The following is a 16,787-nucleotide window of genomic DNA, read 5'->3' as shown; positions in this document are numbered from 1 at the left end:
GCCAGTACGAAGCCAAGGTAACTCATGAGTGCTTGTCTAGGCTTTTCGGGTGATCGCCAGAATGTTTCAAAGAGGCAATGTGAGGATTGTACACTCATTTACATCTACGCGAGTCTTTCTTTAATTTGGTTAAGTAAGAAGATTGATAGATTGTATATACACCATTAAATCGACGGCAGATCTAAGTTTGTAAGAAAGGGGCTCATGTATGTGCAGAGGGTATTTTCATTCATTTGTATCGTCCAACACTTTAAGCAATCGAATCGATATAAGTGAGCACTCAAGCTTACATGATTCAATTAAGGAACACAACCGCATGGAATTTGAACAAAAACACGTAAGAGCAGCATTTATGTTTATTTTTTATTTTTTGGGTGAAATAAGAGTAGCATATCGACAATGAATAACTTGTGGGTGCTAAGGACTAAACTTTTGTCAGCATTACTGAGTGCTCAGCTGTTCATTTTGTTAAATTAGACAATAGTAATCTGTCTTGTCTCCGTATCGCAAAGAATGCTGCCGATTCGAGTGGAGTCTCGAAACGTATATATTTGGAAAAAGATAATAAACCAACTGAAACAATTACACCAATCTAATCTCCTATTCACTCCAAAACAAACATTCCCCTTTTTCTTGCCCGATGCTTTCCAAGAACACAATCATCTCTCACAGCCTGTTAAAGAAAACATCACTGCCAAGTAATTGAAATGTTGTTTTTAGGCAGAGATCAGGAAAGCATTGCCAACACAGGCTGAGGATTGATTCGTAATTTTCGCTTTGCCAAAAAATGGAGCCCTCATATGTCTAATATACCATTAGCGTAAAGCAGATCTACAAGGGACCCTATTTAATAGGTGGTGTTGTTGCACCCGATGAAGAGCCCTTCTCTACTGATGCAGCAACAGAAGATTGCTGACCCTTTTGCACTGATGATACGGAGCTTGCCGATTCTTGAGCTTTGACGAGTTTGCGAAGTCTTTCTTGAAGGACTCGAACTCTGTCCTCAGTCCTCCGAAGCACTCTCCACCTATAAGTTGTCCAAAGAGCGAATCCTCCGTAAACTAGAATATATGAAGCCCAGACATAAGGGTATGTTTCTGCATTCTCTTTTATCTTCCGATACTGTTCTTCCACCGTTTCTTTCCAGCCAATGGCCGAGGGGCTAGGAGGTTGCTTATCTTCATTTTGCTCGGTCATCATTCTTTTCCCCTGCCAGGTTTCAGTGTCAAATAACGAAAAATTGTTGAATAGCAAGTAAGCAAAGTGGTAGTTCTAGGGTCGCATTCTTTGGACATCTCCATACAAACTACCATTTACCCAAAAATTGATTCTGCAGCTCTTATTAACAATTCAAAAAAACTGAAGAAAGAAGTCTCCTCTAATTTGTCGTCCTGCCATACATTTACCAGTCATCTTCGTCATAAACAAGCATAACAAGCTTCACATCATACTATGACTTCATGCTCCCATGTGGAATAACCTAACTCAACATGAACAAGCCGGATTCAAGAAAAAACAGAAGACGTGGCAATAATGGCAAAGATATGAATTTTTTCGGCTTCCTCAATGTTGGAATGTGAACCAGTAACAAACCAGAACGAAGCAAAAGAGCAAACAGCCCGAGAGATTCAAAAACAAACTATTAAAATAAAAGAGGAATTCACAGTGCTCGCACACCGGAGCAATCATTAAGCCAAATCAAGATCCTCATGGACCTACTTCATTTGGGTGGATTCTGCTAATTAAGATGCTAGATTTCCAATGGTCAAAAGCAGGGAACACAAATTAAACCTTTGAAGATGAGCCAACGACTAAATTCAGCAGAAAAATTGACTTGACAAGGGATAAAATTCCGCAATACAGATCATATCATTTGGTAAGTAGAACCAATTAGCCGGTTCCAGGGCGAAAGTATGTCAATTCTCCAAAGAGACAATACAAATTCCTTATGTTTGATTCACAAGCAGAGAAGCCAGCAAATACCCATTTCCTAAAAGCAGTGCAATTCATGAACACAAGACGGATGATCATCAAATCGAAACGACAAAACTCCCCAAAGCATAAACCCTAAACCCTCACAGTTAAACATTTTCCAGAAAGAACGAAAAAGAAATGATCCATACGTGAACAGGTTCAGAGTAGTCGCCGGAGCTTCACTTCTTCTTGGGGAGAGTCGCCGGACCCGGCACAATATATAGAGAGAGACTCAGACACAGGCACTCCCACTCACGCACCCGTAGAGAGAGAATGCCGGCAACAAGGGGCGAGAACCTTTGCAGTACGTTCACGGAGACAGATGATCAGAGAGCTCGCCGACGACTCGGACGGCGTTCAGGCAGGCACTCCCCCAACCCCTGACAACAACCCAGATGGACGCGCAGAGCTAAGGTGGGAGGCGGAGCCGAGAGAAAGAGAGGGAGAGAGAGTTACGGAAACGTGGTGGGTTGCCTGTATAGGCCCAGCTCAAACTTGAAGATACAGAACTTGGCTTGCGGGCTTCCCTGAGGCCCCCTCCTGTCTTTCATCTTCCACAATGTTAGATTTGAGGAGCACTTGTCACGTGAAAATTGCATTCTTTCACAGATTCCAAATCTGTTTGTAAATATTCTCGTCTCATAGATTCATTTGAAGATACTCCCGTATTTTTTTAGTGAACACGAATTAATCGCCCGAAAAAAGGCACCCGATAAATCATTTATATACCCAAAATACAATCATTATTCTGTTTTATATGCGCTCTCTCGATATTTATCACGAATTAGGAACGAAATTCTGTTATTTAATACCAACCATCCTCGGAGGAGGAAGAAAGTCGAAGGGAACGGGAGCTTCGGGCCTCAAAAGAATATCTACTTAAAACAATAGATAAGTAGCTCGTGCGGCTCCACAGTACACCAACGGCATTCAGCTGACCAGCAAAAAGGTTAAACGACATGGTCGAGCTAAGATTCACCAACACCAGTCTTACGAGGTGAAAGGAGAAAACAGGCGGTCAAAACGCCGATTATAGCTTCAACTATGGAACCGAAAAGGGACGAACCCTAGCTCGCGAGCTAGACAAGGAGATGCAAACGATTCAAAAGGGACGATTCCGCGTCAATTCTTTCCGTGAACCGCCTCCTGAGTCTCGACTGAAACGTAATGAAGCAAGGACAAGATCGTTACCTTAGCGAGGCAGAGGAAGCAGCCGTGCACGCGCGCGCACTCTCCGGCGCAGAGAAAGAGGGGCGGGGGCGGGGGCGGGCGGAGTATGGCAGTGGGGAGATTACTAGGTTTTTGTTGGGGAAAGGGTTTTGGACCGTCTGTATCTATCTCCGGGGGGAAAATTATAGGAAATTCCAAAAAAACCCCTCAAATACTCTTATTTTCTCAAATAATAATACGAAATGTCTTATTTATTTCAAATAAAAAACCTGAATAGGAGTATTTTTTTATGAATTTTCTGATTTTTTTCCTATTTTCCTCTTTCTTTTTTTTCCTTTTTTTCTCTTCCTCCTCACTGGTGGCTCACAGGCAAGAGCCGGTCTTGCTCGTAGCCGCGAGGACTTGCCTCACCCAACCTAGCAAGGGCCGGCCTAGCAGCCGCTAGCGAGGGGAGCCTTGTCCTGCCCAAATGAGTGGACAACATGGTGAACTCACCTCCATTTCACTTTCACAATCCACCAACTCAAGAAGATGCTAGCAACACAACCACAGACTCGTTGCAGATTTCTTAGCACTAGAAAAGTTTCCAAATGTATTGCGATGTGATTCAAGCGAGTCTTGTTTGCAGATCTCGCCCGATCTAATGAGGGCTCCCCTCGTTGTTGGCCGCGAGGCTGGCCTTCACCTAGGCTAGGCAAGGTGAGCCCTCGTGACCGCGAGCGACAGGGCCGGCGAGGCCACCTAGCCCACAACCATCGATAAGGTGGAAGAGAAAAAACAAGGAAAAGGGAAAGGAAGAAGGAAAACAAAAATCAGCAAATATAAAAATACGAAAATACTCGAGTCAAGCCCTTCTTTGAAACAAAAAGGCACTTAGGGCTTTTATTTGAAACAAAATCTATTTCGGACTCTTATTTGAAAATGAGAGCACTTAGCATCATTTTTTAGAATTTTCCCGATAATCAATGAAGAAAAGTTACTTCTTCACGAAAATAGATTTGCCCGTAATTTCTGTAGCTTTTGCTTTTTGAAAGAAAAAAAATCATCATGCATTCAAACGATGATATTTTTTTTTTATAACCGAGATTTTCCACGTGCAATGAACTATTCCTCGAAGTGGTGGAGGTATGCCAATGCCACCGGGTAAGTCCCAAGACGTGGTTGTTGAGAGTCAAACCTAGGATCTCATTAGTTTAACTGTCTAAGGCCGATGAATCTCAACCAACTCGTCCAACGCCCCATTGGCTTCAAACAATGATATTGATATTTTCAGATGTAAAAAAGTACTATGACAAAATAGCATGTATATATAAGTACATTATTATGTACTACGTTAACTATTATGTATAAAAAAAACAAAATGAAGGAGAAAATTCAAAAAAAGTAGTACAATCGTGAGATACACATAATCACTTTCGTTTTTAAATCATAAAAAAGCAAAGATTTCTTGTTTTCCACATAATCAATTGTGTCGCCTTTTGTTTTGGATATAATTGATTTTATCCTCAGTTGTCCAAACATCATCTTTCATGCGAACAGTTTTTCTCTTCGAAAAATAGAGAAACTATTTATGTAAGTGCAACGAAAATCAATTTTTTGGGGGCTCCGAGTTGGAAAGTTTTCTTTTCCAAGCAATGTCTTGAACCACAGAGTTTTGAGTTTACATCTTTTACTTTCTTGTGCTCCCCGCCTCAGTTTTCAAAACCTCGAGCATAGCTCGAGCTCGAGTCTTCATATGTTAAGAGGGTTGGAGCAACTTCTTTGTATCCTTGCTAGATATGGTCAAGAGCAACCTTTATGTATTGATTGGAATTTGTAGGAAGTTGTAGACCCAAAATAATCCAAATGAAAATTTTTGACATGGTCTCGGAATATATGTAGGTATCTATTCGGATTGGTATGACTCGAAATCAACATATAATGGCCAAGGCTAAATCCCCTCTCCTGACCGATTTCCTTCGCTCAAGCGAATGCGATGTGGTGGAAGACGCTGCAAACTATGTGAGAATTTCGTTCCTAATTCGTGATAAATATCGAGAAAGCGCATATAAAACAGAATAATGATCGTATTTTGGGTATATAAATGATTTATAGGGTGCCTTTTTTCGGGCGATTAATTCGTGTTCACTAAAAAAAAATACAGGAGTATCTTCAAATGAATTTGTGAGACGGGAATATTTACAAACAGATTTGGAATCTGTGAAAGAATGCAATTTTCAACATTGTGGAAGATGAAAGACAGGAGGGGGCCTCAGCTTCAAGTCTGAGCTGGGCCTCTACAGGCAACCCCACCACGTTTCGGTAACTCTCTCTCTCTCCCTCTCTTTCTCTCTGCTCCGCCTCCCACCTTAGCTCCGCGCGTCCATCTGGGTTGTTGTCAGTGGTCGGGGGAGTGCCCGCCTGAACGCCGTCCGAGTCGTCGGCGAGCTCTCCGGTCATCTGTCTCCGTGAACGTGCTGCAAAGGCTCTCGCCCCTTGTTTAACTGTGAGGGTTTAGGGTTTATGCTTTGGGGAGTTTTGTCGTTTCGATTTGATGATCATCCGTCTTGTGTTCATGAATTGCACTGCTTTTAGGAAACGGGTATGTATTTGCTGGCTTCTCTGCTTGTGAATCAAAACATAAGGAATTTATATTGTCTCTTTGGAGAATTGACATGCTTTCGCCCTGGAACCGGCTAATTGGTATGGTTTTACTTACCAAATGATATGATCTGTATTGCGGAATTTTATCCCTTGTCAAGTTAAATTTTTCTGCTGAATTTAGCCGTTGGCTCATCTTCAAAGGTTTAATTTGTGTTCCCTGCTGTTGACCGTTGGAAATCTAGCATCTTAATTAGCAGAATCCCACCCAAATGAAGTATAAGGTCCATGAGGATCTTTATTTTGGCTTAATGATTGCTCCGGTGTGCGCGAGCACTGTGAATTCCTCTTTTATTTTAGTAGTTTGTTTTTCGATCTGTCGACCCATTATTCATTGGTATATACGGATGAGCGACACCACCTTGGACTCCACTCATCGAGGGAACTAATGTAATTGCTGAGAAGCTGAATAAAAGGTGCATATACATCAATCTCAGGGGAAAATTGTCTAAAAAATTTTAAATTTATTTTAGTGTTTTTTCAATTCAGTCATAAACTATTTAATTCTACCAATTAAGTCCTAAACCATTTTATGTTTTGCCAATTGAGTCTATCCAATTAATTTTTATCAGAAATCACTTACATAGACGTCGGTTGTTCTACATAGTACAATGAGCATTGTCGTGGATAATTTTGCTGGAAGCGAGGGAAGCGGGAAAGAAAAAAAAGAAAAATAAAATAGAAGAAAAGAAAACAAAGGAGAAAAAATAATTTAAGTAAATAAAAAATTTGAAAACAAAAATAATAATATTAAAATATAATTAAAAATTATCCACCTCAACGCTGATAATGCCATATAGGATGGCGAGCATTCATATCAGAGATTTCCTACCAAAATTGGTTGGATAGACTCAATTGGCAAAACGTGAAAAGATATAGGACTCAATTAGCAAAATTACGAGGTTTAAAACTTAATTGACAAAACTATAATAGGTTTAGAATTTTTTCGAATAATTTCCCAGCGACCCCAGTTAGAAGAGAAAGAGCAAGGGATAACTATTGTAGCCTAACCGTTAATGTAAACTCAGCATGATAATGGGAAAAATGAATAGAATCAACTCCACAATTAGCAATTAAGAAACAGAGATATATATAGATAAACATCCCCATTTTGATTCAAACAAAAGGGATTCCATCAATCAAAAGTTTGGAAAAGAAAATAGCAACATCTCACAAAGACAGGAAATGGGTGAGAAAAAATAGGGTAAGAAATGTAACCAGATGAAGCTAGCCAAAGGGACAAGTACAACAACTTTGAGTTCATGTCAATGCCATACTTTTATGTGATGGCAGAGTTTATCATTTCTTTCTTATTGTTCTCTCGTATTACCATCGTGAAGACCCAAAGAGGTTCTCTACCGTAATAGAACCTTTAAAGCAGGGAGCCCCAAGACCTTTTTTTTGTTCAAAAGAAAATCAACTAGAAGTAGCAAGAAAGAGATACCCATTTCACGGCATGGAATGACAAACAAAAAGCTATAGACCAGAAATGTGATTATCAAGATGGGACTCACAGTGTCTTCTGTTTGGATGCGAACTTGCGTTGAAGGAGTCGAAGCAGCCGAAGAAACTGACGCGATCGCAAAGTCGGCCATTAAGCAGATGGAGAGAAAAGGAGCCGAAGCAATCGCGTGCAATCTAATGGAGAGAGAAAACAATGTAGTCTAGTAAGACTAAGACGTTCACCAACCAACAATTTTTAAAATAGACCAAGGCTTTCGAGGGATGCGAGGGAAAGGTTAAACAAATCAAAATTAAATATACAGAGCATAAATCAATGGAGTGATATGATCTTGGCTTCACATAAACACAAATTGAAGTAACAATTTTTTTTTTAACTTGAAGTAACAAAAAAATTTTGTCATTAGACTTGTTATTAAACTTGACAGCAAGTATTTGACATCAAGGCATAAAATCAGTTTAAGAACCAAAATACGTTACTACTGCCTCCTCTTCTTTTGCTCAAAATATTGCTTTTGCTTCCATTCATAGAACGATTTTAGAAGGAATAGGTGGTTGCCTTTTACCTTTTCCAAGCAGACTTCCTGGAGCAGACCGGTGAACAGGATGAGATCAACGACAGCAATCTAGCAAGCACGAGCGCTAGGCTCGGACAAGTAGGAGGAGAACACCGTTCGAGAGGGGGACGAGAAGAACGGGCTATGGCGAAGCAAAGCGAAATCGAGCTTGCTCCAGATCTTGCCGTGAGGTCGACCGCACGATCGGATGAGCTCGTCCATTCGGATCCGGTCCTTATCTTGTGGGTCGGGCGGGTCCTTGAGGTGGATCGGGAGGGACCCAACCAAGGGTTTGGCGGTCTCGGAGGATTTAAAGTGGAAAACTTAGAGGGAGAGGACGAAATCGAGGAGGCGGAAGGCGCAAGGGATTGTGAATCGCTCGTTGCGGATACGTCGCGTTGAGCCGTAATCGTCGGACTTGGTGGCAAGGCAGCAATCGGGATCGATCCAGAAGATGGCGTATGGCTTGAGGTCGCCGTTCTTCCAGTTGGCGTGCTTGATGAGGTGCTCGACGTTGATGATGGTGAGGTCGAGCTCAAGGGGCTTCAATGATGGGATGCTAAAGGAGAGGCCGATTAGGGTTTCACGGGAGCGCTTTTTTTAGGGGTGAAAAAGAAGAGAGGCATTGTAAAACGTTAAGTTAATAAAACGGGCCTTTAAGAAGATGGGCCTTTTTTTAGTTCGGTTAACCGCGTGCCGAACCAAATCAATCATAAGTTTCCCGAACCTAAAAACAAGAATGATTTTTTATTTCATTACCTAAACCGAAACTATACCGAACCGAAATGCGTGAAATTTTTGGTTCGGTTCGGTTCAGTTAACGGTTCGGCTTTTCGGTTTTTTGATTTTATTTCGACACCCCTAAATTCTTCGTAAGATCCTATAATTCAAATAGCCCCTTCCACAATGTCTAGGCTTTCTTGTTTACATAATACAATCGATGTAAAATCATGATAACAATCATTTTGCGATTCTACTGTCGTCCGCCAGACTTTTATGATGTGCTTTTGATAAAAATGGTGATCTCTACCCATCCGTTGCCCGAGCCGAGCTCGACCAATGCATAAGATGCGTTGGAAGTACAAAAGATTTGAGTTGAGGCTACCTAACTGGATGTTGCTTTTTACAGCCTCTGCACTTCTCTCTTCATTTGTCTATCAAAACCATTGACCCGAGGCTTCAGACAAGGCTCTCAAGCTTTGTCAAAATAGAGTACTCCTCAAGAGGGCAATGCAGCAAAAAGATAACACAACCTGCCTATTTCCATCTATACAAATGCAGCAAGAAGAAGAGACTACCTTCTGTTATTTGCACATAATATGGACAGCTTTTTTTCTTGTCTATAAAATAACTGTCTACCCACCTGCACAGATGAAAAGATGGGTAGTATTCAAGCTGCTAGTATGCCATGTCTGGCTGAGATGAGTAGCGGGGGCTTTATTTCTTTTGCAGGCATCCATTGGATACACTGGAGTACTCGTATGCACATGCCTACGTAATATGCAGAAACAAGGGCCCAAACAGATTCGAAGGAGACCATGGCGCTTTTGCAGCCAGCAACAGCTGACGAGTCATTCCCTCCCAATAATGCACCAAACTGAAACATGGGCTACAGATGCCGCAGAAATATGACCCACATATTAGCACTATTTAGTAAATCGATGATCAGTTCCCATTTTACAGTCACTGAACCAGCACGTCAATGAATGATGGCAAAGGTATTGCCAGTGTGCCCGATGCTTCATGGAACGAGCCATCTTTGCAAAGACCGAAAATCCCAAAGGAAAAGGATCTGCAGCAGACCAAAGGAAAAAGTAATTCAGGTGAAATCATTCTCATCTTCTTTATATCAGTCAAGAGTGTCAAAAACAGAGCAGCCAATGATCTGAAAAGGACATTAATAACCATACATAAACTTCAGGTGGCGCATTCAGTAATGTAGTTATGAAGCAGTGAAATTGCAATGCTTCGTCACATACTCTCTAGATGCCAACGTAGGGCATTAACGCATCATGTACAAAGAAAAGGTTAAGGAAAGACATAAAACAGTCAACAAAGACAGCTGACACAGCCAAAATAATGAGGACAATGATGATGGTGATGATCGTCGTGATGATGAGGATAAAGGTGGCTAAAGCAGTTCGTGTGGATAGTTGATGCACTTTTAGAAAGAATTTGAGCATCCACCCGAGATTTGTGTCCTGCTATTCAGAATCAGATACAAGGGTTCAAAAACTTTGCCATAATTGCAACTCATTATATCACGAATAGATCTATAACCTTGAAAATTACCTCCAACATAATACAATCACACTAACACTTGTTATATCCATCCAAACACAGATGAAATCAAAGAGCTGAACTAAAATCTATAACTGATTTTATATTCTTACTAACACCCTCACAGACAACCAAATCAAATCAACTGATATTTCAGCTTAAACTTGCTTACACTTTCGCTTATGTGAAGTTAACTCGTTCTGACTTGCAGACTTCCAGGAACTAAGTATTTCCAATTTATTAGAGTCGTTTGGTGGGGGCAAGTTTGACACTAATTACCCAATAAGGAACACCAAGTCCGATCATCACAGAATGCAGCAGTTTGAGGAGTGACCCAAGGCAGCAGAATCAACGGAAATAATGAATTCTTCACCAACATGAATCCGTGACCTAAAAATGTATGAGAAGAATTAGACAGCAGAAGTTAGATCCATTCCAGTGTGCTCGGTCCAAGAACGGATTACATAAAATGGTCAAGTACGTGGAAGAAAACCCATGGCACTGGAAAAGTACCAGTGCTGTAACAAAAGAAAGAAAAATGACGCATGAACAGACTAAACCCGTACCTCTTACGCAAGCTTATACAAGCAAACAGCTTTAGGGAATCAATGATGGAGTCGCCACGATTGACCTGCAAGTAGGCAGACTGTAATCATCTCACCTACAAGTTGCAAAACTGATCTTCAGTGGCAGTTTTCACAGTAAACATCAAGTGGTTCACATATCAGTTAATATGAACAAGTAAGTTTTGTCAAGTGCACACTTCCGTTTTGGAAACAGGAAAATTGTCAGAGTCACTTAAGACACCAGAGACAAAGTCCACAAATAATATGATTATGTGTAATAGGCAGAGGAAGTATTCAATAAGCGCATTTACACAAACTAAAATGGATCTAGACAGTTAGATCTGAAGCATCATTTACTAAAATGCAGCTGGACAGTTACATCTTGATGGGTCCCGCGTGGGTAACATAGTTTCCTCAGGAGTAGACACAAGAATCAGTAGCTGAGAAAATAAAAATGGATGAAATCATTTTCATAACATTTTATGTGGATCCTTGAGAGTAGGGGTGAGCAAATCGGACCGACCGGACCAGGACCGCCCGGACCGGATTGGGACCGGTGGTCCGGTTCTCGGTTCTAAGGGGGTGCGGTCCAGTTCCCGGTTCCTAAAATTGGAACCGGTGACCGGGCGGTCCAGTTCTCGGTTCCAGGGACATAGGACCGGACCGGTCAATTTTTTTTTTTTTTTAAAGTAACTCTAATCATTTGCAAGAGGAATGTGCAGTCTTGAGCATTCCTCGGAAAATTAATGAGTTGTTGAGCTGCTTTTCCAGATGTAACAGCAGCCACCTTTGGAGGACCAGCAAAGAGGAGATAACTATGATCAGCATCCTCTTTCTAATGATCCTACAGAAGTAACCTGTGCAACACCAATGCAGGACCACCGTACTTGAACAAATAAGGAGAAATTTGTGAAGTCTAAAATCCGCAGAAATTTGTCATGTCTGGTCCTTAGAATCGCCCGGGAACCGATCACCCCTACTTGAGAGAGATCCACAAGTAGAACCATTCTGATGAGAGTGCGTGAACAATACCAGTGATAAAAAAGCTCAGTTAATCCAAACTATAAACCTACAGTGGGAACATTTAGTAAATATGAGATGAGTCCTGAACGCTCTGGATATCTAGCGCAAAAACACAACAAGAGCTAATAAATGGATAAGAAAAAGAACTGTCCATTAAAGTGGTTGACGCAAGGAAGAAATGGCGACCCTCTAAAAACATTGATGATTTGGTGGGATAGCCAATGCATTCTTTAACAAAAAAAAGTACCCACACATTATATGCGTATAAATCTATCCAAAAATGGAAAAAAAAAAAGCAAATGAGTTAAAAGCCACGTTTAGGAACCTGCACTTAAAAATTCAATCTCAAAAATACCCCAATGTAACAAACACTAATTTAACCCATGTTCAAGAAAAACAGAATTGCATCTCAAATGTACTGTACAACTATGCATTATGTAAAATCATACCTCATATGCATATTTCACGGAAACATCGAAATGGAGCATATTCCACACAGATTAACAAATAAGACGAACTATGTCTGATCCCCAGGGATTGCAGTTGAAGAGTTCAACGAGGGCCGCCAGCTCCATTACAATCATTATTCACAGTGCATAAAATCTGTAAGAATAGCATACTGGAATAGTAGACAGGCAGAACTTAAATTCATTCCAGGGTACTCAGTCAAATATGCAGAAATAAGGTAGTCAAGCAAGCACGAGAAAAATCCATTGCTGTGTAGAAGTCATAGTGCTGTAATTGGAAATAAAAAAGCACATGTTAACAATGCAATAGATTCATACCAGTTATGTCAGTTTCTACACAGAGAAACAGCTTTCCTTGCCATGAGGGGAGTCAATGATTAAATCCCCATGCTTAATGTAGGAGTAAGCCAAATTTAATCATCTGGCCCAGAAGTTGGAAATATGATTGAAGGTCCCCGCCCTCATGAAAAGCATTGAGCATTGCTTCACACATCTGATGATCTGGAGAGATGCCATGCTTAATCTAGGAGTAAGCCAAATTTAATCATCTGGCCCAGAAGTTGGAAATATGATTGAAGGCCCCCGCCCTCATGAAAAGCATTGAGCATTGCTTCACACATCTGATGATCTGGAGAGATGCCATCATATAACATCATAAGGAAAAAAAGTTTAACTTCAGTAAGTAAGGACCGTTTGCATAATCTATTAATTACAGCACTATAATCTCTAATTGATATTTCAAATCTCTTCTCCATCATTTGACTGAAGTAAAAAATAGCTTTTTGCACATCGCCCTTTGCACAATGTGCTTTGATGATGGTGGTATAAGCAACCTTTGTCAGGTTTACATTTCTGTCTTGAAGAGAATCCAGCAACCTATCAGCCTCTGCTAATTCACCATAAACACAAAGCCCGTTGATAAGTAGATTATAAGTAACTGGAGTGGGCACAAGGTCATGCACTAACATCTCATTGAGCAACTGAAATGCATTTTCCAGGTTTCTTGCTTTGCAGAAACTCTGAATAATAGTATTATAGGCGACTTGATCGGGTCTTAAGCCCTTAGCATACATGTCATTAAGGATTTGTACAGCCTCTTGCAGCTTCCATCGCCTGCAAAGTCCTTTAATGATCACTGTGTACGTGACATGGGTTGGAACGACAGCTTTTGTTTCCATCTCATGAAACAATGCCAGCACCCTTTGCATATTACTTTGTTCGCAAAATGCATTCATCAGTATAGTATAAGTTATGGCGCTAGGTATCAGTCCATATAACTTCATAGCATCCAACCACCACCTAGCCTCGTCAAGTTTTCTTTGTTTGCAGAATCCATATATGAGAGAGTTAAAAGTTACAGTACTAGGAGTGATCCCCTTTGTAATAATCTGTTTGAAGAGATCAACAGCTTCGCCAATTTTTCCACATTTTGCATACCGATCAATCATAATGTTGTACCAAACAACACAATCTGTCAAATTGCTTCTTGTGAGTACATCAAAATAGTTCCTAGCCTCTTCTATAGTTTTCCTTTGACACACACCCAGCAAAATGGAAGTTTGTGAAAAAGAATTTGGAAAGATCCTCTTTGAGATCATGTCCTGATAGACCATAATAGCTTTTTGAACTTCTCCTTGCTTGCAAAGCCAATGGATGAGGATAGAATACGTCACTACATCTGGTTGTACGCCAGTAGCTTCCATTTCATGCAGCAATTTCAATGCTTCCACAACTCGACCACTTTTACACAGGCTGCTGAGCAGTACTGTGTATGAGATGCAACTCAATGGAAAATTCAATGAAAGCATCTCCTCCCTAAGCCTCAAGCCTTCATCTATATCACCTGCGTGGCAATGCCCGCATATAAGAATGGTGCACGTTACCTGATCAGGATGCAACCCTTTGAGCAGCATTTTCTTAATGACGTCTGAAGCCCCATTCATTAGACCCAGTAGATGAAATCCTTTAGCAAGAATATTGAATGTCACAACATCCGGACCCAGTCCATTCTTCTCCAGGTCATTCGCAAACTTTATTGCCTCTTCCATGGAACCTGCTACACACAAACCATGGATGAGGATATTGTAAGTGTATGTATCAGGTGGCAGTCCAGACTTCAGCATCGTACAAAAGAATGACCGAGCAACATCCAGAAAACCCAATTTACAAAACCTTGACATGAGGGTATTAAACGACACAACCGAGGGCCCAAACTCCATCTCATTAGTCTCCCAGAAGAATGAAACTGCATCTTGAAATCTTGACTGGGCACAAAGGCCGTCCAATATGATGGAATTAGTGTATTCACTGTGAGGGATGCCGCTCGCTCTGATATCATTATACACGTCCCACATGATATCAGTGTGCCTCAAGTTATGCAGTAGACTATTATATGTCGTTATAGAAGCTTGAAATCTTAAATCCTTCATCTTGGCAAGGACAAAGAGGGCATCATGCACCATCCTGGCTCTTGAATAAGAAAAGGCAAGAACATCCCACACAACGCCACTTGATTTCCAGTCGTGGAAGCTATTTGACAAAACCTCGCAAAGAGCAGGTGCGGAGCCAGAGCCTATACAGAATCAAAAGTAGCAACATGAGAAAGCCTGGACCCACGATTAGTTCAAGCCCCATTGGAAGCCAGCTGTAAACAAAACATCAGCCAAAATCTGCAAAATCTCAAATTGGTTCCTCGTTGCCATGAAACAGAGAAAGCCAGTTGCTTGCCCCCTATATCTTGCCAAACAAAACTTTCAGAGTGTCGCCCAGCACAGCAGAACCAAACAGAGATTACAACATGAGAAAGTCCTGGTTACTCAAAATTACCTTCCTCCTCCAGCATTTGCTGAAGAACCCAACGCAATCGCCCCAGCTCCCACTTCCCAGCTAAAACGTGCGAGACCAGTAACCAAGCGAACCTCGAATGCCTAAACCCATACTCATTCCTCAAAACATCGAAGAAACCAACGGCCAAATCCGGGCTCCCGACCTTCAGAGCATCCACTACTCGGTCGACCTGAGACCGGCTCAACTTGGAAACTACAGCCCCAGAGTGAGGCGAGGCGAGGAACGCCTCCACTCCCGAACCCCTCAACCCGCTGATGAGTTGGCGAACAGGGTCGTCGGGGCTGGAGGTCGAGGCCGCGGGGACAGGCTCGTCGTCGGAGTCGAGCCTCGCGGCGCTGGCCGAGTGATTAGCCGAGAGCAAGGACGTCATGGAGAGGAGGATAGGAGATTTAGCGGAGAGACGGAGGGGATTGCATCGGTGAACGCGGGCGAGCATGGAACTTGGGAGTTTCGGAGTATGCGCAGAGGGGGGACTGCTCTTTTGCTTGGGGCGCTGTGGAAGACCTTTGTTTGGGCTTAAGAGTTGCAAAGGGTAACGAAGGGCAAAGGAAATGAAAGGCAACCAAGATTTGTCTTTTTCTGTTGGCTTTATAATTTAAAAAAAATATATCTTAACAAAACTAATTATTTACCTGGCTTTGAAATAATTAATTAATAAGATTATATCACAATCTCCGATTATCTACAAATCAATTATATGATATTGCTTAGTGGAGGCTTCTTTCACGCATATAACTAAGAACAAGAGCACTTCTTAGCTATTTGTAGCTCTAACATGAAGGTAATTTGTCTGTTAAATAATTCTGGAAATTCATCTCTTCAAATAGTTTGGAAAATACTGATAACTTTACATGTGACCTATCTATTGGCCATACAATTCTACCTACCCTCTTTTATAAAATATCTCCTACCTCTACACAAGAAAAATCTAGACAATCACGGTAACAGGGTAACCTAGAGAAATTTAGAATTCTGATAGAAAAAGGCGATCCAACTTTTCTTCACCGACTACTCCTCTCTCAATATGGATATAGCGATCGTGCTAAGTTGCCTTTGAAATCTTCAAACTTTGTAGTGCCAAAGTATTTTGAAGATTCAACATTGAAATTTTTTCGCAAAGAGATTTAACTTTGGAGAAACACTTACTTACTCGCCGCCCATTCTCTTAAGACCGGAATCCAGTTAGAGGGTTTAATTCGACTCGCCCACTACTTCCTTTCCATGAGTCAGCTTTCCAATCCATTTCGTCAATTGCTTGTTTATTAATAACTATTGAAAATGGGGTGTCACATGTTGGATGTTGATGCTAATGGATTATGCTCATATCACTATAATTAGAACTCATTGAGGGGGTAGTATACATATTGTCGGGACGTCCTTCTAGGCCAAACCATCAACTGATATGGGTGGTAGACCTAACCAAGGGGGGTAAACTTGGTCGCTTTGTTATGACATTAACAAGGACCATAATGTGATGACGAGTTTTAGATGAGTCAATGGATGGACCATCGACATGTTATGTGATGAGATTACTCAATGAAATTGATCATTGATGGTTGTTTGTTACCGTTAAGTGAGTTTTTATTGAATAATCTTATACGTATAATGTTTATTGGAAAAGCAATCTTACATTTGTGGTATTTTGCATATATGATATAGGGAGATTTAGTTGAGGAGTTAGGATATCATTTGATATTAATGCATGCTAATTATTCGATCCGATTAGAAGAAATGTAATACTCACTAAGCCATGTTAACTTACTCCTTTCATCTTACTTATTTTTCAGTTTCAGTGAGCAGCA

At 41.1% G+C, this 16,787-nt stretch overlaps 2 protein-coding genes across 4 annotated transcripts; both read right to left on the bottom strand.

Annotated features, from left to right (window-relative positions):
- Positions 1-506: 506 nt before the first annotated feature.
- LOC115750520 lies at positions 507-2,612 on the bottom strand. 3 transcript variants are annotated; one of them, XM_048272836.1, is made up of 3 exons: positions 2,270-2,612; positions 2,124-2,184; positions 507-1,212 (listed from the first exon to the last, which is right to left on the bottom strand). In XM_048272836.1, the coding sequence occupies exon 3, from the start codon at positions 1,198-1,200 to the stop codon at positions 844-846; it is 357 nt and encodes a 118-aa protein (XP_048128793.1). In that variant the 5' UTR covers positions 1,201-1,212; positions 2,124-2,184; positions 2,270-2,612; the 3' UTR covers positions 507-843. The 3 variants fall into 3 exon arrangements, with proteins under 3 accessions (XP_048128793.1, XP_048128792.1, XP_030543795.1); XM_048272835.1 differs by having other exon boundaries at positions 507-1,210; positions 2,135-2,184; positions 2,270-2,608; XM_030687935.2 differs by having other exon boundaries at positions 507-1,209; positions 2,270-2,587.
- A 10,044-nt stretch (positions 2,613-12,656) lies between these two features.
- On the bottom strand, positions 12,657-15,521 carry LOC115750459 (putative pentatricopeptide repeat-containing protein At1g13630). Its single transcript, XM_030687835.2, has 2 exons — positions 14,965-15,521; positions 12,657-14,710 (listed from the first exon to the last, which is right to left on the bottom strand). Exons 1-2 carry the CDS (start codon positions 15,419-15,421, stop codon positions 12,657-12,659), a joined length of 2,511 nt encoding a protein of 836 aa, XP_030543695.1. The 5' UTR covers positions 15,422-15,521.
- Between the last annotated feature and the right edge of the window lie 1,266 nt (positions 15,522-16,787).

This window comes from Rhodamnia argentea, chromosome 11 (genome assembly GCF_020921035.1).
Source record: "Rhodamnia argentea isolate NSW1041297 chromosome 11, ASM2092103v1, whole genome shotgun sequence".
NCBI lineage: Eukaryota > Viridiplantae > Streptophyta > Magnoliopsida > Myrtales > Myrtaceae > Rhodamnia > Rhodamnia argentea.
This window is presented reverse-complemented; position numbering and strand designations above follow the sequence as displayed.